The following is a 26,392-nucleotide window of genomic DNA, read 5'->3' as shown; positions in this document are numbered from 1 at the left end:
AATTCCATAAAATAATCGGTTTTTGCAGAGAAGAGTGAAATATATTCACTCATGTAGGGATGCATATATTCGTGACTACTGTGTGCGATTTCACTATGGAATTTTTATCTAAAGACTCTTCATTTCTTGTTAGATTATTGATATTTCTTGCATATACTTAATCAGTTTGTCCTGATTATGCAGTTTCTATATATATATATGTAGTAATATATATATATATTTAAACAAAAAGTAGATTTTAAATTCTAGATCTTATTTTTTCTCAGTTCAGGAAAGATGAGTACAGTAAAAATCTAGTCTTTAAGGCTCTCTAGCAGTGGAACTTTGTACAGATTTCCCTTTTCCAAAATAATGGCAAAAAATCTATATAGTTAGAAACAAATACTACAGATAACTTTTTAAGTGATAGAAAGTATGATTTATATCACAGCACTGTGATCCTGAATCATAGAATCACTCAGGTTGGAAAAGTCCTTAGAGATCATCGAGTCCAACCACAACCTAACCATACTACCCTAACTCAAACAATCCTCCAGTGAACCATGTCCCTGAGCACTACATCCAAACAGTTTTTAAACACATCCAGGGATGGTGACTCAACCACCTCCCTGGAGAGCCTATTCTAGTGTTTAACCACCCTTTCTGTAAAGAAGTGTTTCCTGATATCCAAACTAAATCCTCGTCCTTTCACCTGCCACCAATGAGAATGTGGCATTGAATTGGCTTCATTACCTCTTCAAAGCAATGAATTCATGGTGAGAATCCTCTAGTAGGATGAAGTAATCACCTGGGAAGATTTCTTGTCTGAAAGGCCTGCTCATGGACCAGGTCTTATAAATTCTATCCTGAAATCCAGTACCTGTTTTTAAAAAGGTAATTCAAAATGGTATTAAGGAAGTGGTGAGAAGTAATAAATTAAACCTCCATTATTATTATAATTCCAAACTCATAAAATAACTGTAGGGCTTTTCTGGTTTGCAGAAGGTCACTGTCCATAGTATATATCAAGCTATGAGACAGGTATCCCTTCACACATGAAAGATTAACTCAACAGTCAGTATCACTTGTCTCAGTGTCCTTCACTTAATGTATTATGAGTCCCTAGAACATTATTATCTTGAAAAAGAGAACTCAGACTTCCTCCTGTCTGGTACAGAGTCACTCTAGGAGGATCTTACTGTGTCTTGCCTCTGCTACAGTTCTGTGATGCCTCAGAAGATGTCCTCACTCTTTTCAGCTAGCGAGCTGAACACATAGTTCACTTTGCTGTTTTCCAAAATTGAAATGTAGCAGACAAAAAAAGAAAAACAAACAATCAAACATCAAAAAACAGTTGAAATGTTTCTAAACACTTAAGAGAGCCACACTCAAAATAGGTTCTGAAGTTTGAGCCCTCATTCTGAGGTTATTTGAAAGGTCAGACAATTTTAGATGCTACAAAGTCCTGAATTTCGTAAGTAATCATTACATATTCCTTAGCATTTTCTCTTTTTCATCTTAACCATATCTCCCAAGTGACGTATTAATGCTGTCAATGTTCAGTATACTATTACCGTAGAATGCTCAGCTAAATGTTTTGTGTGGCAAAAAGCCATTGGATAAAACTTGTATCTGTTTTCTGTTCCTAATCCCTCAAAAAATGTTTTTAATCACAGAATCACAGAATTCCTCAGGTGGGGAAAGACCTTCAAGACCATCAGGTCCAAACACAACCAAACCATACTACCGTAACTCTAACAACCCACTGCTAAATCATGTCCCTGGGCACCACTTCTGTCTTTAACATAGCTTATGCCACACTCCTCATATAGAATGAGAGATAGAATGATAGAATGACAAACAAAAATTTTAGTTGTTTAAGGAAAACATTTCCTACTATCTTATGAGATATTTTTACTGCAGTTATTTCTGTAAGTCCAGTTACCTTTGGAATGACTGTTAAGCTGTATTACTTTGAAGATGCTTCATGATTAAATATCAAGGTCTTATTTGTCTATTGCATACTACTTATTATTCAGTCCACAGTTTTTTTCCACCAAAATGTTAAAATACTGCACAACTTAGCTTACAAAATGTCTGGGATATCACTGTAATTATAATCTAACTTGCCTTCATATGGTCTGCTTGCTGTACTGCAAGTAGAGAACAAATGAGTTGAGCTACAGAAATCCAAAGCAATCACAGCCTTCAGGTGGTATGTAACAAAATTGGATTGCATTTCTCTCCAGAACCACACTTTGGAGGGAAGATTCTGAGTTCATTTCACAGCAAATCCAGTATTTACTAATATATTTATTATCCAGTATTTACTAATATATATATATATATATATATATGCTGTCAGTAATGAAAATACTATTTCTGCTTGTTGATTTTTCTATCCTACTCATAATTAATTATGATTTTGGTTAATCTTCTGTTTCTCAGATTGTGACCCACTATTTCTTTCTTGTTTGTGAAGCATGAGAAAAAAGATATGCAACAGATCTCACAACTTCCAATCTCCTCCTTTCCTTCTATATTTTCAGTCTCTCTTCTTGCATTAATCTTGATGTGTTTGAAGACTATAAAAGACTTCACAGAAAATGTAATGTTTCCTGTAGAAATAATGCAACATACTAAGATAAATTACACTTTTTGTCACTCTTAAGAAAACTTCTCTGGTAGCTAGGGTTGGGTTGTATATTATAGTCCTAAGTCTGGAGAGCTGTAGTAGGTGAATAGAGTTCCTTCATTATCAAAGTGGAGGCTTCTAATAAGAAGAGGAATAGGAGGTGTTCTTAAAAAAGCTAGACTTGTTTTTTTTGTTGTTGTTTTGTTTTTTTTTTAACAATACATTTTATATATTGAGCTTTAGATAAAAACCCAAGAGCTTTCTTTAATTTTCAGAGGACAATAGAGAGTTATGTGGATAAACGTGTTGGAAATACTTATGGACCTCCTGGAGGCAGAAAAATGACTGTTTTTATTGATGATATCAATATGCCAGTTGTCAATGAATGGGGAGATCAGGTATGTTTTTAACAAGTACAGTTCATTCTAAACTGTTGGTATTTTTTTTTTTTTCATATATATGGAGATCAGTGGACTTATCCAAATTTTAATTAAATTTAAGTTATTGGTAATGCTATTTAATAATTTAATCTGAGTTTGGACTAAGCCTCCATAGGTATTAATGGTAACATTACAAGAAGGAATTTAATTATCCCATGATATGTTTTGGCTTGAATTTCTAATTTGTGTGTTACGTAAACTTACAGATAACAAATGAAATTGTTCGTCAAATGATGGAAATGAAAGGAATGTACAACTTAGATAAACCTGGAGACTTCACTACTATTGTAGATGTACAAATAATAGCGGCAATGATACATCCAGGAGGAGGCCGTAACGATATTCCACAGCGTTTAAAAAGACAGTTTTGTATATTCAATTGTACATTACCATCCAATGCATCCATAGACAAAATCTTTGGTACCTTTTTCTCTTGTTTTAGTTTTTTTTTTTTTTAAATAATTGCTTTAGAATGTGTAAAAGTATGTTCTCTATTTTCATATCATGCAAATACAGAGTACTTCCATTTAAACAACTAAAGATGTATTACAACAAAATACTGCAATGGAACAGAAATTAATCCCTCTTAACACTTATCTTTCTGATTTTAGACATGAAAAATAGTTAATAAGAAAATAATTGTGATTTTCTGCAAGATTATGAGCACTGCTGTTAATATGTAATATGTATGCACTGTCTGAATTAACTTCTGTTCCTAAAATTCTTTTAACTTTGACAGTACATTTGACACCAATTGTTTCTACACCAGTTCAGAAAAGCCACGGACAAGAGAGACAACATTATTTCATTCATAATTTAAAAGCAAATTAATTTAAAATATGTTTTTCGAATATTGCTTACAACTTAACTTATTACATCCTGCACCTTGAGATTAATTATATATTCAATTTTATCTTTTCAGGTGTTATTGGATGTGGATATTTTCATTCATGTAGAAACTTTAGTTCTGAAGTATCTGATATGGTGAAAAAATTGATCCCAACAGGTAGAATATTGTGGCAATGGACAAAGGTATGAATTACAGGGAAAGTTTTACCATCATCATTGTGCCTATCTGGTCTACAGGAAGGTGCCCCTGCCCATAGCGAGGGGGTTGGAGCTAGATGATCTTAAAGGTCCCTTCCAAATCAGACCATTCTACAATCCTATTAATCTCATCTAAGCATGTACTCCCTAAGAATAATTGTCGGAGAAAGAATCTGGAAAATATCGGATTTAAGTACATATGACAGATGAATGACTGTACCATTTCACTCATTCCAATAGTTTTGTTGATGTTATCCAAATCTTTAATCACTATAACTTGGGAACAGGGTGTGAAATTCTTTATTATTTATCATTTTTAATTTGTAAAGCCCAAAACAACCTGTGAGATAATTGCACATTCTAAGAGTGCTAGATCCTGCTTCCAAACAGATCAGATATGGTTAGATGACTTCTTAGAAAGAGTTTGCCCAGAGTAGTACATGAGAAAATTGGTGTTTTTGTTATTTTAATACATAATATTGTTATTTTAATATATAATTATTTATAAAAGTATAATTTATGCTATTCTCATTTCATTCTAGATATTACTGATTTTGAATATTAACAATACTTTTCTTTAGACAAAGATGCTGCCTACACCATCTAAATTCCACTATATCTTCAACCTTCGAGACCTTTCTAGAATTTGGCAAGGGATGTTAACTATAAAGGCAGAAGAATGCACAAACACAACTATCCTTCTAGCACTTTTTAAACATGAATGTACTAGAGTAATTGCTGACAGGTATGATAACTGTATCATTTTACATTTAGTAAGCTTCATTTTCATTTTCCATTTACTTCATTTTAAGCTCATACACCTATGATTATTTAACAAGATAAATGTAATATGAAAAATGTTGTCTTATTTTGCATAGTCTCCGTTATGGTGTAATCCCAACAGATGTCGTGTTCTTTGCTAATAGATTATCATCCAGTCTCTCTATTAAAAAAAAAAAAAAAAGAGGATTGTACAGTGTTCTAACTTGACACTGTGGCCCACAGATAATATGAAATTGCTTTGATCTCTACATTGGAAAAAGTAATCATCACAAGCCTACGATTGAAAAATAGTCATTCTCATTAAAAAAAATCTTTAAAGGATTCATGAAACAGATAGTTATCAGCTGTATGTTTTAAAGATTCAGTAATATTTTTTTCTACAATGTCTCAATTTCTTGTGAAATTTTAGAGGTAACGTAGCTGCATGTAAAAAGCAACATATATCCACAACTACTGTTGATTTTAATTAACCTCATTATTTCACTTTCTGGTGGCCTGAGGAACAGCCTTCATGATTTTTTATATAATGCATGCTTTCTAATGAAAATATTAAAGTTAAACATTGCCTCTTCAAAATAGCTATCAACTATTTTATTATATTGAATTTACTTTATAAAATGAAATCAAGAAAAATGTTTCGCTGTAGACTCAAAAGAGCATGTTATTCTGGTTTTGCTTTAAATTAAACCTAAAGACCATGAAATGGCAAGTACTTAAAAATTACCTCCCATGACTTTTTTTCAGTGAAAATTTTCAGTGCTAAGTATAGTTGTAGAAGTCTAAAATCGGGTTTATTTATAAATTGTCATATTTATAGGCATATATTATCATATATGCATATGCCAAGCATATGCAGTCTGATGCATAAGATTTAGTGCTGTAGCAGGCAAACAACGTAATGATCGCATGGTATTCAAGCACAGTCAGCCTTAGTAACTGTTACTCCAGTAACCTTTCAAGTAATGATATGAACTAATTGTATTAAGAAAGCAGAGACAGAGCTTCTTATAAGAGAGACAAGGTAAAATCCTCATAATTACACTTTGGTATATGGACTCCAGACATGTACTCAATTTGAAGCAGAAATAAAACAAGGAAGGTAAGTAAAGCTGATGAAATCATGCATACCTGTAAGTGGTATATGGTATATACCTTTCTAGGTAAATGCTAGGAACAGCTTCAGGCAGAACACAGACCACAGCCAACCAATTTTAATTACCATCCTTTCCTGTATCCTCTAGAATTTCACTTCTTTCATGTGAACTCTGAATCATTTTGCAGATGCTTTCTTATTTTTTGCAGGAGGATGCATTCACAAACTGAAGTTATTGCTGTTTATGATGAGCTCCAGTATCCCAGAGGAGCTCTAATTTGAAAACCCTGCTTACTTTCTCTTCTCTCCTTATATATAAATACTGAGTTCAGAAAATGCATACAGAAAACCCAAAAGGAAATTTTATCCAGCGTTTTTCAAGAATATAAAATGAAGTAGAGTGTTTTCAGCTGATTTTCACTATTCTTTATTTCATTGCAGTTTCATTGACAGCACAGTAATAACAAATTATGCTATTCCACTGCTGGTCGAAAGAATGTAAGGGAATCTTAGCCATGCTTATTTTGGAAACAATTCAACCTTTTTCATCTGAGAAATTAAGTGGCTTGTCTTTATGTAGTTGTTGGTAAAACACGGAGAATTGTTTTCCTCTATTCTAATGATTGACTATGATACTTGTAGAACATGAAAGCATTTAATTTCTGTGAATATTGCCTTATGATTTTGGTAGCTATTGCCTACTATGTATTTTCCAGTGAAATGTTAGAAAGTTTTGGTATTGTTTGTTTGTTTGCTTAGTATTTATTTCTCTGCTTTTCTCCTTACTTAAGTGAGTTTCTTTTAATTAGACTAATCTATTACTTTTAGATTTATTACTCCTGAGGATATAGCCTGGTTTGATAAAACAATTACAAAAGCAATAGAAGAATATGTGGGTACAGGTGTAGCAGCTCCTCAAACAGAGTCATATTTTGTTGATTTTCTGCGGGACATACCTGAACCAACTGGTGATGAACCAGAAGATTTTGTGTTTGAAGCACCAAAAATTTACGAGGAGGTATTTCATTTTACATCAAAATATTCAGCACTGTAGTTTTCCCTTAAGTATGTTATGTTGCCAAATTTGTATCATACAGAAAGTTTTTTTGAATATCTGCAGTACATTTGTCTATATCTACCATATAAAAGTAGTTTATTCATCCCTACACTCCTTGCTCCTATTTTTTACAGCTTGTGCAGAAGAATTCTGCTTACACAAAGGTACATGCACTGAAGTGATTTAAAAGGATCATTTCATTATGTGTGACTAAAACATGAACTCATGTTAGTGCACAAAAATGCCAGCAGGGTTTTAAATTCTGAAGGGATGTGCTAATGTTGTTTGCTAATGCTGTTACTGATTCTTTTTTTTTCACTTATTTTCAATCTTTCAGGTTCCAAGCTTTGAGTTTCTTTGTGAAAAATTGCAAATGTATCAAAGACAATACAATGATTATATTAGAGGATCATTTCTTGACTTGGTGTTTTTTAAGGATGCAATGACACATATTATTAAGGTTTGGGATTTGTTACTTTTTTACTAGCTTAACTATAAATATAGTTAATACAGAGTGTTCTTTAATCTTTAGGGATTCAGAAGGCACTGCAAGGGGATACATATCTGACAAGTGATGAAAACAATGTGAAGTAGAGTCTGATTGGATGAGAAACAAGAAAAGAGGTGTAAATATGAGCTGCAGCAGAAAGTTGTAGGGTAGAGGGAACTCTCAGATGACAAAAAAAAAAAAAAAAAAAAAAGAACCCCTACTTAGAAAGACATAAGTGAACATTTGATTTGAAGTCAAAATTGAAATTAGCTTTAAAAAAAAAAAAAAAAGGCTGAGCATGCACTTTGTTGGAATCATGGAAGCATGGTGCCTCTGGTTTAAGAAGTTGTGTTGCTTCAGAAATGTGTAAGCTTGGTGATATATTTGCCAAAATAAATTTGGAAGCAACTTTGAAAGCAAATTGGAAAAAGAGTTTTATTCTTCTCTAGTTAATCTCAAGAGAATTAAATAAGTTCTTTTTCATTGAATTTGAGTAGAAGAAAAACATGTTATTTTTAGTTTCATTCAATGTGGCGTTGGATAAATTTCAGAAGATGGTGAAAGTCTCTGAATCTCAATTTCCATTGTCAAATTTTAACCAGCATATCTGGATATGCATGTGCGCAGTAGAAACACACTGTTGTGATTATAGTAGCAATAGATTTTTGTTACAGTCATAATGATATTAAAATAGACAACTAAGCATGGATAGACTCAGAGGGAACTGCATACAAAACTAAAAATAATTTTAAGGAACAGATTAATAGAATTCAAAAGCTTGATGTAAGCCGTGAAGTAAGCTATAGTATCCAAGAGTAATAGTTCACTACCATGTAACAAAACCAAGAAAGATGTAATACATACAGACGAGTTCTCAGAAGACAAAAGAAACTCACAAAATACATAAATAAATAAAACCAACAATAAAACAATAAATTTATAATCCAGCTTTTGTATCTGAGAGAATTGTTACAGAAATGACTTCAAAAAAGCACAGAAAGTAGATAGAATAGGTGGTCATGATCAAATTATTTTCTTCAGCAAAAACATCCAATTATTTCAAACTCTTAAAATTAATGTAGTATATTTCATTCTTCTAGATAACTTTTTTAATTTATATTTTTAGCTACAGTACAGTCAACATAGGACAGAGTCCTATGTAAATTGTCTACCTTTATGTATTTAAATTCTATGTGTGCCTCTAATTATAGCCATCCTATAGACTTCTGTCAGAACTCTTTCATTTAGTTCCACAAAATTCCTAAAGAATATACAGTTGTTCTTCTGAGAGGAAAAATTTTCTTTGAAACTCACTGTCCTTTTAATAACCTTTACATTGTATTCTACTAAATGAATTGTATTTTATGACAGATTTTTAGTTTTTCGAATTCATGTTTTGGGTTTTTTCTGTGGACTATTCTTTCTTCCTATATAGATTTCCCGGATAATTCGAACCGCATATGGAAATGCTTTACTTGTTGGGGTTGGAGGTTCTGGAAAACAAAGTCTTTCAAGGTTGGCTTCCTATATTGCTGGCTATAAAATATTTCAGATTACTTTAACCAGGTAAGGAATGCAAGAAGTATATAGATGCAATTTATGTTATTTATTCTCTTTACATAGTCATAACTGTATGTTTTTTACAGCTTGTCTTTTTCATTTTGTGATCAACCAAAAATGAGAATTAAAAAATATACATGCATATATATATGGTTTATATGCAATACTGAACAAAGTTTTTAGCTGAAAAAGCTATACCATGTGTTACCTAATCCCGAGCCAAAATATGCATATCTATATACAAAAGGTGTTTGCACTATCATTTACAAAACACTGTAATCTGGAAATAGCAGTATTCTCTGTTTTGAACTAACAGATTGTGTTTCTTATTCTTTACAGATCATACAACGTAAGCAATCTGTCAGATGATTTAAAATTGCTGTATAGAACAGCTGGAGCAGAGGGACAAGGCATCACTTTTATTTTCACTGATAATGAAATAAAAGAGGAGGCATTTTTGGAATATATTAATAATCTTCTGTCTTCAGGAGAGGTAAAGAGGCTCACTGTGACAACATAGGTTGCTCCAAAAGTAATGCCTGCATTTATTTCCATGGAAACTACAACAGCTACAAAGAGCACAACAGCAATTTTGATAGAGCAAATGCTCAGCTACAAAACACCATTTTTCAACACAGTCGCCACCATTAATTGTTCATTTTTGCTAGCAGAGGTGACCTGCTGTCACTGTCACCACTGGTGAAATGTACCACTCATAGCATCACTGTGCTCATATCCACTGTTTGGTCTCCATTAATGTTCAGCAAGTGTCAGTGAATACCAGTGGGTGCCATTTTTTCTGCATGGAGGAATTCATTGACACACCTTTGCTTCAAAAGCACTTCTGTGTTAGATGCCATTCTGTCAGACTGACCCCTCTGCTGCCATCTGTCACACAGTAATAACATGTAATGGAATAGTGGTGAGTAGGTTCAACCTCTACTGCTGTACCACCTCCACCACCTGCCACTGATATCATGAGCCAATATAATAAAATAGGAGGCATTACTTGTGGACCTACTCTGATATATATATATATACACACACATACCTTTTTCATGCAGCTTTTGTAAATAGTTTTGTAATAAATAGTTTTGTAAATAGTAATTATCGTTAGTATTATTTTTTTTTCCTTTTTTGCCTTAGTTTTTATTTTAATACAGGAGTTCTTCCTTTCTTTTCCCCTCAAATCTCTCCCCCCCTCCCTCTGGGAAGGCAGGGAGTGAGCAAACAGCTGTTTTGCTGAGCTGCCTGCTGGGTTAAACCACTGCACTTTCTGAGTTAGAATTTCTAGATGTTAATGGAGTTGAATGAAGTCTAGATCAGACAGATTTGGTTTTTAGTACATCTAAACTGTATATGCACAGAGAGATATGCAGATGTAAAGAGAAAAAAAAACCTAAATAAATGCTATTTGTTTTATTATCACTTTTAATTCTATATGAAGATTTCTAATTTATTTGCTCGGGATGAATTGGATGAAATCACCCAAGCATTAATACCAGTGATGAAAAAAGAGATGCCCCGGTGTCCTCCTACCTTTGATAATCTGTATGAGTATTTTTTAACTCGGGCAAAGAAGAACTTGCACGTTGTCCTCTGCTTTTCTCCTGTAAGTATTTTCTTTATATCTGGCTTCTTTATTTGCATTAGTAAAATATCCTGGAAGTTATGACAGGATTATTCAAGGTTTATATTTTTAGGGAAATTTAAGGGCGCATAATTAGATTAGTGAAGTCTGGATTATAATTGCTGATACATTAGAAGTAATAGTGCAGTTGTCAGAACTTAAAAGCAAATACTTGAAAGCTGTCATTCTTTACACGTTAAATTGACTTTCATTTTTCCCTCCTGGCATATTCTTTCCTATTACAGATCAGTGTGTGCAGCTTTATGAAATTTTTACCTGTTTCTCGTTTTCGTGAAAATTAAAAGACGTTAATTGAAGTTTTGAAATATTAAGAAGCATTGATATTTTTCATGATCTTCTTCAAATTTCTTAAAATACTGAATGTTGCAAATGTAACAAAATATTTAAAACAGAAAGTAATGTGGAAAATTAGCCAGAAAAAGTATAGAATATTTAGTTGTTCATATGCATCAAGCATTTTGATCAATTTAATTTAGATACTGTATTATAAACTGACAGTGTTACTCTCCGTAGGTTGGTGAGAAGTTCCGTGCACGTTCCTTGAAATTTCCTGGTCTCATATCAGGGTGCACCATGGATTGGTTCAGTCGATGGCCCAAGGAAGCTCTTGTAGCTGTAGCCAGTTATTTTCTTTCAGATTTTAATATGGTCTGCTCTGCATCTGTTAAAACACAAGTAGTAGAAACCATGGGTCTCTTTCATGATATAGTTTCAGAAAGCTGTGAGAATTATTTCCAAAGGTAATATTTTAATCAAATGTGAAAGTCAACCTCAAACGTATTGCTACTTATATTGTTTTGTAACTCATTGTAAGACTCAATAACTGTATTTTAAGACCAATATTAAAATTAATCTGCTAAATCAAAAATGTAAAGGCAATGAATTTGCAACATAATAGTACTTTTCATAATCTTCATTCCTACTATTAATCAGTCTTTAATGTTGTTTATCTGGATATAAACAATATAACTGGAAATAGGACTTTATATTAAGAAGAAACTTGACTGAATTGAAAGCTTGTTTTATGTAACTTTCTGTTTCATTGCAAGTAATCAAATTGCTATATATATAAAAAAAATATATGAAGTTCATGCTGCCAATATGCCATATTTTAGGTATCGAAGAAGAGCTCACGTAACACCTAAATCTTATCTCTCTTTCATCAATGGCTACAAAGAAGTTTATGCTGAAAAGTTAGCAAGTATTAATGAACAAGCTGAACGTATGCAAATTGGTAAGCGTGATGAGATATATTTTCATGTTTAGTCTCAAATGATCTGTGTTTTTAATATTAAGCATCTTAATCAGTGATGACTTAGAATCATTTCTGTTAATCACAGTCCTAAACCAGTAGCCGGTGATAATCACTTTTGAGCACTTCAGCTATCACAGAGCCACAATAACCCTCTTAAAAGCATGCCTCAAAGAACTTGTCTATTTAATCATCCATCATAGCATTATACTAAACTTTAGTACTTCCACTTTAGCATTTTTAATAGAAAGTAGGACATGAAATGGCCAAAGAGAGCCCCTTATTTCCTCTTGTAGAGAGGCAGATCTAAAGGCTATTATTTATTTCTGGACTTCACAGAGTCCTAGAATCACTTAACTTAGACCCTCAAAAATCATCTAGTCCAACTCTCAACTTGTCTATGAAAACCTTTCTATACAATCTGATTGTTTCATTGTTGATTTATTTAAGATTTCTGCTGTGCAATGAGCAGCTGCTGTGTGTGGTCATTTTATAAATAGAGATCTGAAATACAGGAAAGTAAGACTTACATGTTCTTCTAATTTTAAGTATCTGTTTGAAGTGATCTAATTTTCCACTTACAGTACTTAATACTTAATTTTCCACTTAATAGTACTGAATAGGTTCATAGTACAGTTTCAGTTTTCTACCATTTGCATTTAGACAGACTTTCATAAATCTACAATGGAACAGTTTAGAAAACTTGATAGAAGGTACTCTATTTTAGTTTACCAAAACAGAGAAACATATACATAAGATTTTTTCTTACAAACTTTTAAAAAAAAAAAAAAAGACATAGTTTTAGACAATGATTAAGAATGCAGCATGAAGAATAGAATAAGCATGTGTGGGTATTTTATTCACAGGCTGCTGAATCAGGACGGTACATAGGAAAATAAGTGATCCACAACATTTTGACATAATGCACATTTCCCTGCACAGATCTGTTGCCAGTTCTAGAAATCATAGGATTCATTGTAATGAGTCCTGCTAATGGGATTAAAGTGTGGGAGCCCTGAAGATTTGAGTTGTTTTTCTTTGTTAATTTGTGTGTATGTGTATGCATATGTAAAAATTGCTTGTGTAGTCTTCAAAACAAAATGATCTTGTTTAGATAACCATCTTTGTCTTCTGTGCAGTATCTCATATTATTGATGCTCAGAAAATCATATCCATCAGTTTATGGGCACCACTCCTGCCAGTTAGGAAAAAAAATCTTAATAGTTTCATTTGCATAGAAAAAGTTTAATACAAAATCACAAAAACACTTTGTCATCCAAAACTCCAAATGCATTCCAGTTTACTGCATCCTACAGAATGATCTCAAAAACTCAATCTCAAACAGTTGTTTATCTACTATCTCACATGTCTATAACTTAATTCTTAGTCTTGCATCACTTAATATGAAAAGATTTAGAAGGTTAAAATGAATAATCTTGAAGTTGGTTCAGTCTGTTAGGAGATTATTCTGTTAGAAGATTTAAATTTTATGTTATCAAAACAAAAGTAAGCTAAAATAATGCCACTCTTTTCATCTGCTTGTTGAGATGTCTTTGCTGTATGCAGTGATATCTAGGACAATTAAAAATACTTCTAAAGCGGCAACATTGTGAGAAATTCCATGATCAGTACTGCTTTCCAGAAAACATCCTGGTTTGAGCACACTGAATGGGTGCTCATCAGCACTGTACTGTCAATACAAGCAACACATTTTGAAAGATGTAAGAAATCTCTTCTGTTTTATCACCTTGGGTGGACAATCGTGTAACACGGATGAGGAAAAACAGAGATAGCTGAATCCATGCAACTTCTTCTCACTTCTTTCTGAAAGTTAGAAGGCAGTTATGGATCTGAATACTTTTGTTGTTTTGTAATAAAGTGTTATAAATGCATCTAACTGCATCATGTGTCTTTTTGACACAATATATCCTCAATATACCACTTTTAGATACTGTATACAGCTGTAACAAACCAAGCATAAAGATTTTGAATTTTTTTTGAAGCCTTAACAATGTTTGTAATCACTTTGTACGTTTTTAAATTGTTTGTATCTATGAAAAATGAATACAAAGCACAATCGAGTTAGTATGATCACTTGCATCTGCTTTCTATCCCTTACAAACAAATTTAAAGGAGAGCAAAAGTAATTTGGGATCCAAAGCTAGATTGTATTATGTAATTAGAAAAACTAATAGTTTTCATTTTTCTTATTTTTGTCTTTTACTTAATAGGTCTGGCTAAGCTGATGGAAGCCAGTGAATCTGTTGCTAAGCTCTCTAAAGAACTGGCCGTTAAGGAAAAGGAACTTGCTGTGGCATCTGTAAAGGCAGATGAAGTAAGTACTCCAGTGCTAAATAGCAAAAGGCAGTGGATTACATCAGGCTATATACTGGAGTAAAAACATGCATCATTGTCTAAAATGAGATTTCACCCGTGTCCACATCATGTTGATAAAGCACATACTTCTAAACGTGAGGCGCTTTAAGACTGCAGCACAGGTTGGGATTATACTGACTGGGTGGGAGATCACGAACATATTCAAATATTGAGTACCTTTCTTGTTTTCCTACCATTTCTTTCCACTACAATAAGCACCAGATATCTGTTTGTTTGTTTCATGGGCTTTTTTATGTGTTTGTTTGAAGTTTATTAAATTATATAATCATAATTAATTTGTAATTAAATTATAGAATTGTCATAAGAGCAGTTATTTGTGGATAAGAAGTTAACGGATGGTAAGAGCACTTTAGTATTTCAGAATTGCTTTTATATATTCATCCACCTTTAGTTTCATATTTTCGTATTAGCAAAATATTCATGTGTTCATGAGACTGGTCTAATGTAAATTGAATATTACTGTAGGCATTCTGTTTTTTGAAAGATTCCATAATACTCTGACAGTGCATGTATAGTATGCACTTGGGAGCGAACCTTTGGCTAGCAATGGCTAAAGGACTCCTGTATTCTTCAAGGCCTTTACTCATGTAAGAGAAAATAATGACAGAATTGAATGAATTGGCACAGCTTAGATTTCAGGAGTGTGATAGATATGCTGGTGGTATTCACTTTGTTTAATATTTGTATTTGATATGCATTTTGAAATAACTGTCTTAGAATGATTGTTTACATAGCATCTGGATTGTCAGCTTTTTCAGTAGGATACTGCTTATGAGACTGAAGATGTAGAAGATTTGCAGACAAACAATAAAAGAACAGATATTTAATTTAAATAAATATGTTATTATATATATTCTCTAAGTTTATTTCCACTCAGTACTGAGCCCTCTAGAAATCAGAATTGGATAGACAAAAAAAAAAAAAAAAAAGTAATTTGTTTTATCTATCATTTTTTCTCGTCGGTATTTGAGAACACAGTTTATGTTCCTGTAAGCACATTCAGACTGCTGATCCTGACCCTACATCTGATCCTGATCAAAAACCATTCTGACATTAATTATGTGTTATCCATGAAATAGAACTAAATGCATATGCACTACAAATACACAAGTGGTAAACTTGATTACATAGGTTCACAAGTAGTTATACTGGACTAGAGTAAAAGAGAGGAGGCTCATCGTTCATCAGGTTGATTTGCCATCCTTCACTATTTCAATTAGCTGTATTATTTTTATCTTTATCTGCAGAACTATGGTGAAAAAATGTAAGTACTGTTTGCACTGAAAAAGTAGATTCAAAAAAGATGAAAATCCATCACAGGATAAAATACCATAGCTTTAAAAGACACTGAAGAGCCTTCTATCTATTATTAAAATAATTCAGCTATCCAACTCCCCCTGGGAAACTTCTTCAATATTTCTCTGTGGGGATTCTGTAAATGGTAGATTTGATTCCATATATAGGTAGGGTCAGCTTCATATATATATCTGTAACAGGCCCTTATCTATCTGTTTTCTATCATGTCAGATTGCTTAATTACTTGTTCCACCATTTTGATATATGCTTTTTATGTGTTTACTATCAATCCCAGGTACTAGCAGAAGTCAAAGTAAGTGCTGAAGCTGCATCTAAAGTAAAAAATGAAGTCCAAGCTGTGAAAGATAAAGCACAAAAAATCGTAGATGAAATTGATATAGAAAAAATGAAAGCAGAAAATAAACTGGAGGCAGCAAAACCAGCCTTAGAAGAAGCAGAAGCTGCACTGAATGTGAATAAATTTCTTACATTTTTATTAGTTTTAACATCTTTAATCAATTTCTTACTCTTTTTATTTTTTTATTTTTTTAAGTTTAGTACTATTTGAGTCACCATTGAAGGAAAACCTGTTGCCACAAATATGTAGTTGGTTGGTTGGTTTTGACTGCTAACACTAACTTATCACTGTTATCATGGTGGTCGTGCCTCTGATAAGTATTTACGGAACTTGCAATATGCTTCTAAAAACACTGAGAATATTTTTAGTATTTGTTATCACTTGGTCACTAGGAAGATGCAGACATAAATCATTCCAAAAGTTACAGGTGTGTTTTTTCATACCTTGCTCCTCCTTAAGAGGAGTGAAGGGCTGTTATACTTCGCCAAAAAAACATTATGTCTAAGGGGCTTGGAAGTCTTGCTCTGTCCTGTGAATTCTGTATTGAGTCTGTAACTACATTTTCCAGATAGATGTTGACATGCTTATATTCTGCAGACACAAATTACTGTGTTATTTTTGAAGTTTGCAGTCATTTATTATTAGCATATAAATTATTATTAAGCTAAGTGTAGTGTCAGTGATGCTACTCTGAAATGAAGTTAAAAAAATCTCATACCTATAATAACTTAGAAAGAAACAAAACATCAAATTTATCTCAGAATAAATGGTGTCACTTAACCCTTAAAAATCCAAAATACTGTCATTCCAAGAAAATGCTTTTAATTAAATCCTCTGCAATTTTACAGTATACTTTTCTTCAGTAACTTCAATTGTCAAGTTAAGTTAATGCTGCTGTTCTATTTATTTAAATTTTAGTTTTGAGTGCTGTCTTTAGGATTGAAAAAATGTTTGTGTCTGATATTTATTAAGGGTATTACAGTGTCATGAAACTATGAAGTTTAATAAAGTAAACCCAGTGAGTCATTTTTTTGTGTGTGTGTTCTCTATACAGCTTGCCTCAGAGTAAAGTATGTCAAACAAACATTAAAATCAAGATACTGAATAGGATAGAATGATGGTAATGAGACAGCAATGCGTTACTTTTTTTTTTTTTTTTTTCAAACAGACAATCAAACCAGTGGATATCGCTACTGTTAGAAAACTGGCAAAACCTCCTCATCTAATTATGAGGATCATGGACTGCTGTCTGATACTATTCCAAAAGCAATTAGATCCAGTTACCATGGATCCAGAAAAGCCTTGCTGCAAACCATCATGGGGAGAATCATTAAAAGTAAGTCGAGCTTTTTAAAAATGTTAGAAAAATTTAGAAATATTATAAAAGTTAGAAATAGCAACTTGAATGCCAGGGAATTTATAATGCTGTTTGCTCAAAGTAAGACAGAAGTTTGTAAAAATGCAAACGTGGTTTTAAGATTCATATAGCATACAAAGACTACTACAGGTTGTACGTGAATTACTCAGAGAATTTAGCTGGTCCAGTTCCATGTGTCATCCCTGAAAAAGAATTCTTGTTGGCAGCATAATTTCTTGCCAATGTTCACCTAAAATGTTATTGTCTATGTATGTTGCCATACATGAACAGTTTTAAACATACTCACTAATGAACAGCCTTTTAGACAGAAAGTGAGTAAAGTGCTGACAAATTTCTCATGTTGCTTTTTTTTTCATTGCAGCTTATGAGTGGCCCATTCCTGCAGAGTTTACAGCAGTTTCCTAAGGATACAATAAATGAAGAGACAGTAGAATTACTCCAGCCTTACTTTAACATGGAGGACTATACACTGGAGAGTGGTAAAAAAGTGTGTGGCAATGTGGCAGGACTCCTCTCTTGGACACAAGCCATGGCAGTATTTTATGGTGTTAACAGGGATGTCTTGCCTCTCAAGGTAATTCATCACCTCATTATTTTGCTCTCTGCGTAATTTAACTTCCTTTACTTTAATAGTAGTAGGATTTAATATTCATATATATATATATGTATACACACATATATATGCAGGTATGTATGTACATATGTGTAAATAAATTGATTCAGACTTAATTACCTGTAGAATGCAGTGGCTAAGGATGATAAGAACAGAAAAAAACAGCTGGTATCTTGCTAAAATGTTGGCATTTTAAAGAGATTTGGGGCTTACATCAATAAAGGAGTTAAGTTCCAATAGTGGGAATCAAAAAGTAAAACATTTTAGGAGTCATTTTTACTTTAGTATGCATTTTTTTTTACATGTTCATGGACATTTGAACAGGAACTTTTTATCACAAGTAAGGACCTTGATTTCAACATAAAAGTAGTATCTAAATTATATATATATGACACAGGAAATATTATTTGTATAAATATTAATATAAAAATATTTCAGTATATTATTGACTGCTGATTTTCAATTAAGCAGGCTGAAAATAATTCATCAAAGTACATTCAAGTTTCATACCACTGTTCTAATATTCCTTCTCTTTGCAGGCTAACTTGGCAAAACAGGAAGGCCGTCTGAAAGTAGCTAATGCAGAATTAGCACAGGCTCAAGAGCAATTGGATGAAAAGCAAGCTGAACTGGATAAAGTACAGGCAAAGTTTGATGCAGCAATGAAGGAGAAAATGGTGAGATACAAGTATTTCTGTTATGAAATTGCTTACTTAAAAACTTAAAACAGGAATTGATACAGACATCCATTCAGGGTCTACTACCTAGGATTACATGGATGAGGTTCGTGTATTAAAAAAAAAAGAGATTCAAGTCTATGCTCTCTCGTATTTTCTTCTTCCTGTGAATAGGAACATATTAGACAATAGAGTTGCACATGCAGGTCTTCAGAATGACTTCTAAATATTTGAGTTAACCATAATAAGAGGATGAGTGTATATATATATATAAAATAACTATTTAAGATTATTCCATTTTATTATTAAATGAAACATGATATTCTTTCATTTTTTAGGACTTAATGAATGATGCAGAAACATGCAGAAGAAAGATGCAAGCAGCCTCTACACTTATACAAGGACTGAGTGGAGAGAAATCTAGGTGGACTGAGAAAAGAAGAGAATTTAAATCTCAGATTAACAGGTATCAAATTCATCAGAAAAACAAACAAACAAACAAACAAAAAACCCAACAAATTACCTGTAAAAAATGTAGAGTTAGCAAAGAATTTAAGAACTTCAGTAGTTATGCTTCATTTTCCTCCTAGAAATCCTAATCTGATTACACAATTAAGTGAACTGTCCTGAAATTTGAATTTTCCTCTTATGATTAATTGTAACTGAGTGATTGTATTTTTAAACTTAGAACAATGCCTCACGTTTTTGAATGAATTTCAGAAGAGGTTATGTGCTTGTATTACAGCTGCCTCTGCCCCAATACTGTTCCTTGTTCCGCTATTACTGGGAAAGTAATATAGGCAGAAAGTAGGGATGATCTAAGGCTGATTCTGAGAAGGAATAAGGAAGAAAAATAAATTTCTCTATTTGATATTAAGTTATGGCATATTTGAATGAAAGAGGGAGTTGCAGAAACCAAACATTAGCTGTTCTCCTATGCTCCATGCATTGAAAAACATGTAGAACAGTAGGCCTTGTTCTAAGAAACTAGAGAACTTGGAGTCCATACCACATACAACTCCAAATGACAAAATGTTGAGGAGCCCATGAGCAAAAAGTAGTAGCTGTCTAGAAAACTGGAAACCTGTCAGATTGGCTGCTAAAGGTAAAGAGCTTGAAAGTTTGGACTAGTTTTCTGTGAAATGCTTCTGTTTCTGTGAATTTCTGTGAATGAGAAATTTGGACATTTTTTATGAGGGTCTGTTCATGCCAAGAGAATTAAGTATTAATTTTTTATAAATAATATATTGCAGGCATATTTTTAAGAAATAAACCTTTTTCTTGCTTCATTTATGAAAAAAGGAATAGTTCTGGCCTCTTTTTATTTGTAGGGAGAAATATAACGTTTTGGCACAATTCTGCTCTTCAGTTTTGTGATGAAGATGTCATCAGAACACAAATAAACCATTTATTGCTCTCAAAGACCACTAATTCTCTCCTTAAATAAGCATATGGAGCAGAAATCTTCTTACAAGTATGTTTCAAAAGCTGTTTATGTAAATATAATGAAAATGAAATTGTGCATCATTTTTTTTTTTTTTCCTAGACTTGTGGGAGATATACTGCTTTGCACAGGTTTCCTTTCATACTGCGGACCTTTTAATCAAAATTTCAGAAATCTTTTGCTTAAAGATTTATGGGAAGAAGAGATGAGAGCCCATAAAATCCCCTTTTCTGAAAGCTTGAACTTGATTTCTATGCTGGTAGATCCACCAACTGTAAGTTCTTGGTGATCAATAAACTTCATTTCAGCCTCAATGTGCATGTTCTTTTGGTGTTAGCCATCATTATGCTTAGCTGGAACAGGATGATGATTCCCTGATATTGCCATGCAGTGCAGTTTTGTTGTTTTCCAACAAACTTTTGTGGCAATTTTCATTACAGACCTAAGTAATGAGGAATGTTTAGATACAAGCAGATAAATAAGTTATATATTATGCAATTAGAAAGTTGCCGGTAAGACAGTGAACTTTCAAGTATATTGTTTGAGAATCTGTCACCAGATCTACAAAATTAATATCTACTAAGACAGTGTTGCTTGTTGCTAGTTTTTAGTACTCTCAGTGTTTTCTGGGTCTAGTTAGAAAAATAAATTTTATATTAAAGCAAACGTTTAACAGAGAATGTATGAAATATTTTCACTGACATCAAACTGAAGACAGTATCTTTCCAGAATCTCTAAGTACTTTTCAGCAAATACTAAATGCAAAAAATATCTTTGTCTAGTTTTCTCTTAATTGATCCCAAAGCTTAACTTGGCTGCCAGGTTGACTTGTCATTTTTCTAGACTTTTAAGATGTATTTTTAGCATTGAGAATAATCTTATCTGAAGGATAATAGTTTAAGTGAGCTTTTATTCCAAACTACTTTTTTTTTTTTTAAATATCCTGTAGATTAGTGAGTGGAATCTTCAAGGACTGCCTGGAGATGACCTCTCAATTCAGAATGGTATAATTGTCACTAAGGCAACTAGATATCCCCTTTTGATAGATCCACAAACTCAAGGGAAAACATGGATTAAAAAGAAAGAACAGGATAATGAATTACAGGTGAGCAATGTTTTAAAAAGGTAATGCTCTTTCTTTAAACATTGCTGACTAGATTTGGACTTCCCCAGATTTGTGTGTCCAGTAATGAAGGATCACTTTGCTCAACCTGTTGGTGAGACTCTTCCTAATGCAGCTCAGAATGCTGTTGGTCTTTGCTGCCAAAGGAGGTTACTGGTTCATGCTCATCTCGTCCATCAGGACTTCTGAGTCCTTTTATGCAAAGCTGTTGCCTTAGAAAATCTTGAAATTAATATGAGGGTTTTCTGAAAATTAAAATCTGGAAAGCAATATGAAAGTAGTATGTTTTTTAAATTAGGTTTTTTTTTTTTTTTTTTCCATGATTTCATATGTTACAAGCCCATTTTTGTGCTATCTCAAACATCTGAGTTTGTAATATTCTACCAGTGAATAAGAGTTGCTCAACACTAGAAAGTTAAGATTAGTAAATATTTTCTAAGGACATTGAATAGAAAATTAAAAGTTAGGCATCTCTTATTTCAAAAATACTGATAACATTTTAATCTCCCAGTAAGCTGTGCCAATTTTACTTCTGCTTTGATAGTGAAGTTTTGAAGATTATATTAGAGCCAATCTTTTTTTCACATTTTTATGGTACTTCAATTTGTGTACAAAAAAAGTATTTCTTTTTGCATAAATTTCTGCAAAGCCAACATTTGTTACCACTGTCAAAATTCAAGTAACAAAAACAATTAAAATAGTTTTTCTAATGAGATCTATGGTTTTCATGTACATCTTTGAATAAATGCTTTTGTCCTTATATCAGTTTATAATTTACTTTTCAAGGTAACAACATTAAATCACAAATATTTCCGTACACATCTAGAAGATAGTCTTTCACTGGGACGATCACTTGTGATTGAAGATATAGGTGAAGAGTTGGATCCAGTTCTTGATAATATATTAGAAAAGAATTTCATTAAATCTGGAACTTCTTTTAAGGTTAGTAATTGAAGAAAAGAGGTGGAATAGGTTAATTTTGTGATGAATTATATTTTTTCTGTTTATTGCAAATCTCTGCTAAATTAGGTAAACTTTTGTACTCAGGAGGGTAATGTTGAAGAATCAAACTAAACTAATAAAATAGACAGAGTCTCAGCTGAGTAATCAACTAATGAATCTAGAATTTAATTACTGCAGTTAATTCTGAGGTTTTCAAGCTAGAACTAGTTAGGTTTATCCTGCTGAATGCTTACAATACTTTCTATTCATTTTCAAGCAATTTCATTTTATACCATGTAATAGAATTATATAGGTTTGAAAAGCTGTCTCTGTTCTGAGTGTGGAGTATTGGTGGTAGTGACAACAGACAACATAATATTTTATTGGAAAAGACCTATTTTCTAAAGAAACAAGCCCCAGATTTAAAGCTTTAATAATAGTATTAAATATACTCCCAAACTTGAAAAATCATGCAGGTTTCTGACCTTCATTTAGATAAATAAATCACTGTCAAATTCTAAAAGCATCCTCCTTTCACATATTCTGAAGTAAAATGACTGTACATGCTATATATTTTTTTCCAAACTATCTTCTTTAACTGTATGAGATATGACAGATTTTAGAAAAAAATTGCAGATGATAATTGATGAAATTATTCATTTTATCAATATGATTCTGACTTACTTCACAGGTGAAAGTTGGTGATAAGGAAGTTGATGTAATGAATACCTTCAGACTATACATTACTACAAAGCTACCCAATCCTGCTTTCACACCTGAAATTAATGCAAAAACATCAATTATTGATTTTACTGTGACAATGAAAGGACTTGAGAATCAGTTACTGAGAAGAGTAATTCTTACTGAAAAACAGGTAACTGTGAGGTGCACATAAACGATAGTGCTGCTTGATATTTATTTAACTGTTTTAGTATATAGGAAAAAGGAATGTTTAAGTGAAAAAAAAGAAAAAATTCTAAAATTTTGTTGAAATTCAATATAGAAATTTCTAAATAAAAAAAAAGCACAGTGAATTGGTAATTTTCTACAGATGGTTGTCAGTATGACATAATGTATGACAATAATGTATTTCATACAGCAGAAAAAAATAAAATGCACATTTCATGAACCTGTAAAATCAGCACTTGTATTTCAAGTATGGCTCATCTCTACAGTCCATCAAGTGTCATGCCATTTTCTTGTTTTTTAATAATAGGAACTGGAGGCAGAACGAATTAAACTCATGGAAGACGTAACTTTTAATAAAAGGAAGATGAAAGAACTGGAAGACAATCTTCTATACAAACTAAGTGCAACTAGAGGTTCTGTATCAAACTGTAAAATAAGTAGGAATTTTATACGGCTAATTAAGCTGCTGAACATTAGAACCTTACCATACAGAAACTGATTTGTCCACTCAAAATGTAATGAATGAACTTGTAATGACAGAGATTTGAAGTATGTGAAACTTGGTATGATAGCATGCCATTATATATTCATTGCAGGTACTAGGTGTTTTTAGGCACCTAAACAATTTTTGCAAAGTAAACCAATTTATTGGGATGAGATACAAAATCTGATCATGGGCAAAACCTTAAACCATTGAAAATGCAGAGTTAAATGGGATAGATAAAATGTTACTGATGCAAAAACTTGTGTGTCATATTAGGAGCCTGCATCTGATCAATTTCTTTATCATAGGTAGAAAAAAAAAAAAGTGGTAACTTCTAGTAAATGGAAATATGTATGAATGCTATTATGTGACCATTGCTTTTAAGACTCTAAGTCTTTTTGAGTGAACAGTCAACAAATTTTAAAAATAATTAAGTAACAGTGCATGGATACTGTACTTTATGTGCCACAGAGAGTTGACCTCTCTAGTACATGCTGCGAAGCTCTTTGTACTGATACATTCAAATTGACATGAATTGCATGCATTTGTTCAGTGCCCTGAATTTAAAAATATTTTTTCATATCCTGTTTTGTCTCTGTTTTAAAATGTTTTCTGCAATTCAGAAAATCATTTTCATTTGGTGTGAATCATTCATTTTGATTTTTACAATTTTGGAGTTTTAAAAAAAGTGACAAAACTGTCCTAAATATCTGCTATTTCACCTTTTAGGCTCACTGGTAGATGATGAATCCCTGATTGGAGTTCTGCAAACAACTAAACAAACAGCTGCCGAAGTAACTAAAAAGTTGTCCGTAGCAGCAGAAACTGAAGTGAAGATTAACTCTGCTCAGGAGGATTATCGACCTGCTGCTACGCGTGGGAGCATTCTTTACTTTCTTATTACAGAAATGAGCATGGTCAATAATATGTATCAGACTTCACTGGCTCAGTTCTTAAAGTTATTTGATCAATCCATGGCCAGGTAGGAAAACACAGATCTTTCTACCATTCCAGTGTGTGTGTCTTTCCCATGTGTTTGTTGTTATTAAAATGCTTTTCTTGTCCTTTTGTTTTCATGATTCAGATCTGAGAAGTCTCCCGTATCCCATAAAAGAATCTCAAATATTATTGAGTACCTTACCTATGAAATTTACACATATTCTGTTAGAGGCTTATATGAAAACCACAAGTTCCTTTTTACCCTTCTCCTGACGTTGAAAATCGATCTTGAGAGAGAACATGTGAAAAACACAGAGTTCCAGACATTCATTAGAGGTGAGTTTAAAAAATTATGTGTTATGTAGAGGTAACTTCAATTTTTAAAACTCTTATACCATTTCAAATTATGGTTCTTTTTTTATTGTATGTTTTCTGCCAATAGTTCTGTGGGATCAGGCGCTGTCTTACTGAATTTATGACTGCTGAAAAACTTGACCACAATTGCTTATGCAGAGGTCGATAAAAAACCTGCTTGAATCTTATAATGTTCCAATGAATTTTACAAATGTCTAGTGTCAAAGTAGTGAACATATATTTTTTTTTAACATCATTATCTGCCCTTACTGAATAAAATGGATAGAAAAAAGGATTGCATTCATATTCTGTTTTGCTTTCCAGTCTGTCATAGTGACTTTATCTTCTGAGAGCAATATCCAGCCGCTGCTTTACCACTGATGTCAGGCAGGGGATGTTTAGAAATGCTTTCACACTGAACTGTCATCTTTAGTAAAGCTTCTCCGCTCATGGATTCTTGTTTTGCTGGAGGAAGATATAACTTGACATCTGATGTAGAAATTGGATACTTATCCCTTTTTTATTTATTAGAATCTATAACAAAATACAGGAATACTTTTAGTAATTTTTTGATCAGGAATAAAGAAAGCCGTTTCCCACCTATGTTCACCACAATTGATTTGATAATGAGAAATACTTCCATTGCACAAAATGACTCTAAAGTGATAACACATTTTCTGTTCTTCTCTTTCCTGCTTTTATGATTGATTTTTCTCTGTGTCCCTTTCATGGAAAATTTGGGCATGAAGTGGACGCAGAATACAAAAAAGGTTCTTGTTAAAATGCTTCGTAATCTATAGAGTAATTACAAACAGTTTATAAAAGTATGAATATTTGAATTGAGAGGGAATATATACTTACATATGTATTTTGATGAGTATGTGTGTACAATTAAGAAGTGTTTAAATAATTATAGCTTATGTGTATAGGCTATCTATACTTGCATTCACATAAACATAGCTCTTAAAAATAATTAAAATTATTCCAAGATATTTTTTTTCAGTCTGTTGTAGCAGACTGATGAAATTCTGACCTAAACTGACCTAAACAAAGAAATGATCTTAGTTCTGCGAACTCTGGAATTACACCATCCAGTTTTCCTGCAAAGTGCCATTGATTAATTTGCAGAGGGCCAGAAAGGATGCAACTACAACATGAAGAAAACAATGATTAAAAAAAAAAAAAAAAGCTAACTTGGAGTCTTTATATTTCTTTTAGTCTGTCTATAATTGGATTTCAGTCTTATTCCTGAGTCTTCTCTTCGGCTGCATATTGGAGTATGTAAAACGTGAATGACCTACTGGCTATCTCACTTTACCTCTACTATTTAAAATAATTTATACTTGATATTTAAAATGATCTGTGCATGAGGAATGCATGTAGTACCTCAGTGAAAATGACATGGTCCAGAAAACATAATTTAAATCATAATTTAATAAGTACCATAAAAAATTCTTGACCTTTGGGATGTCTGTATGTTTCTCCCTGCAG

General features: G+C 32.6%; 1 protein-coding gene across 1 annotated transcript in view; it reads left to right on the top strand.

The window, feature by feature from the left end:
* Positions 1-26,392, top strand: part of DNAH8 (dynein axonemal heavy chain 8) — a 129,477-nt gene that overhangs the window by 79,847 nt on the left and 23,238 nt on the right. The window contains exons 57-80 of the mRNA XM_040697634.2: positions 2,890-3,012; positions 3,261-3,474; positions 3,977-4,086; positions 4,683-4,846; positions 6,806-6,995; positions 7,372-7,494; positions 8,960-9,090; positions 9,424-9,577; positions 10,532-10,696; positions 11,249-11,475; positions 11,851-11,969; positions 14,219-14,322; positions 15,976-16,152; positions 17,207-17,374; positions 17,778-17,990; positions 18,569-18,706; positions 19,045-19,172; positions 20,253-20,424; positions 21,100-21,255; positions 22,060-22,215; positions 22,907-23,089; positions 23,432-23,537; positions 24,338-24,590; positions 24,693-24,883. Coding sequence (XP_040553568.1) covers positions 2,890-3,012; positions 3,261-3,474; positions 3,977-4,086; positions 4,683-4,846; positions 6,806-6,995; positions 7,372-7,494; positions 8,960-9,090; positions 9,424-9,577; positions 10,532-10,696; positions 11,249-11,475; positions 11,851-11,969; positions 14,219-14,322; positions 15,976-16,152; positions 17,207-17,374; positions 17,778-17,990; positions 18,569-18,706; positions 19,045-19,172; positions 20,253-20,424; positions 21,100-21,255; positions 22,060-22,215; positions 22,907-23,089; positions 23,432-23,537; positions 24,338-24,590; positions 24,693-24,883 — 3,865 coding nt within the window. The remainder of the gene's footprint in view (positions 1-2,889; positions 3,013-3,260; positions 3,475-3,976; positions 4,087-4,682; positions 4,847-6,805; positions 6,996-7,371; positions 7,495-8,959; positions 9,091-9,423; positions 9,578-10,531; positions 10,697-11,248; positions 11,476-11,850; positions 11,970-14,218; positions 14,323-15,975; positions 16,153-17,206; positions 17,375-17,777; positions 17,991-18,568; positions 18,707-19,044; positions 19,173-20,252; positions 20,425-21,099; positions 21,256-22,059; positions 22,216-22,906; positions 23,090-23,431; positions 23,538-24,337; positions 24,591-24,692; positions 24,884-26,392) is intronic.

This window comes from Gallus gallus, chromosome 3, assembly GCF_016699485.2.
Source record: "Gallus gallus isolate bGalGal1 chromosome 3, bGalGal1.mat.broiler.GRCg7b, whole genome shotgun sequence".
In the NCBI taxonomy this organism is placed as follows: Eukaryota; Metazoa; Chordata; class Aves; order Galliformes; family Phasianidae; genus Gallus; species Gallus gallus.
This window is presented reverse-complemented; position numbering and strand designations above follow the sequence as displayed.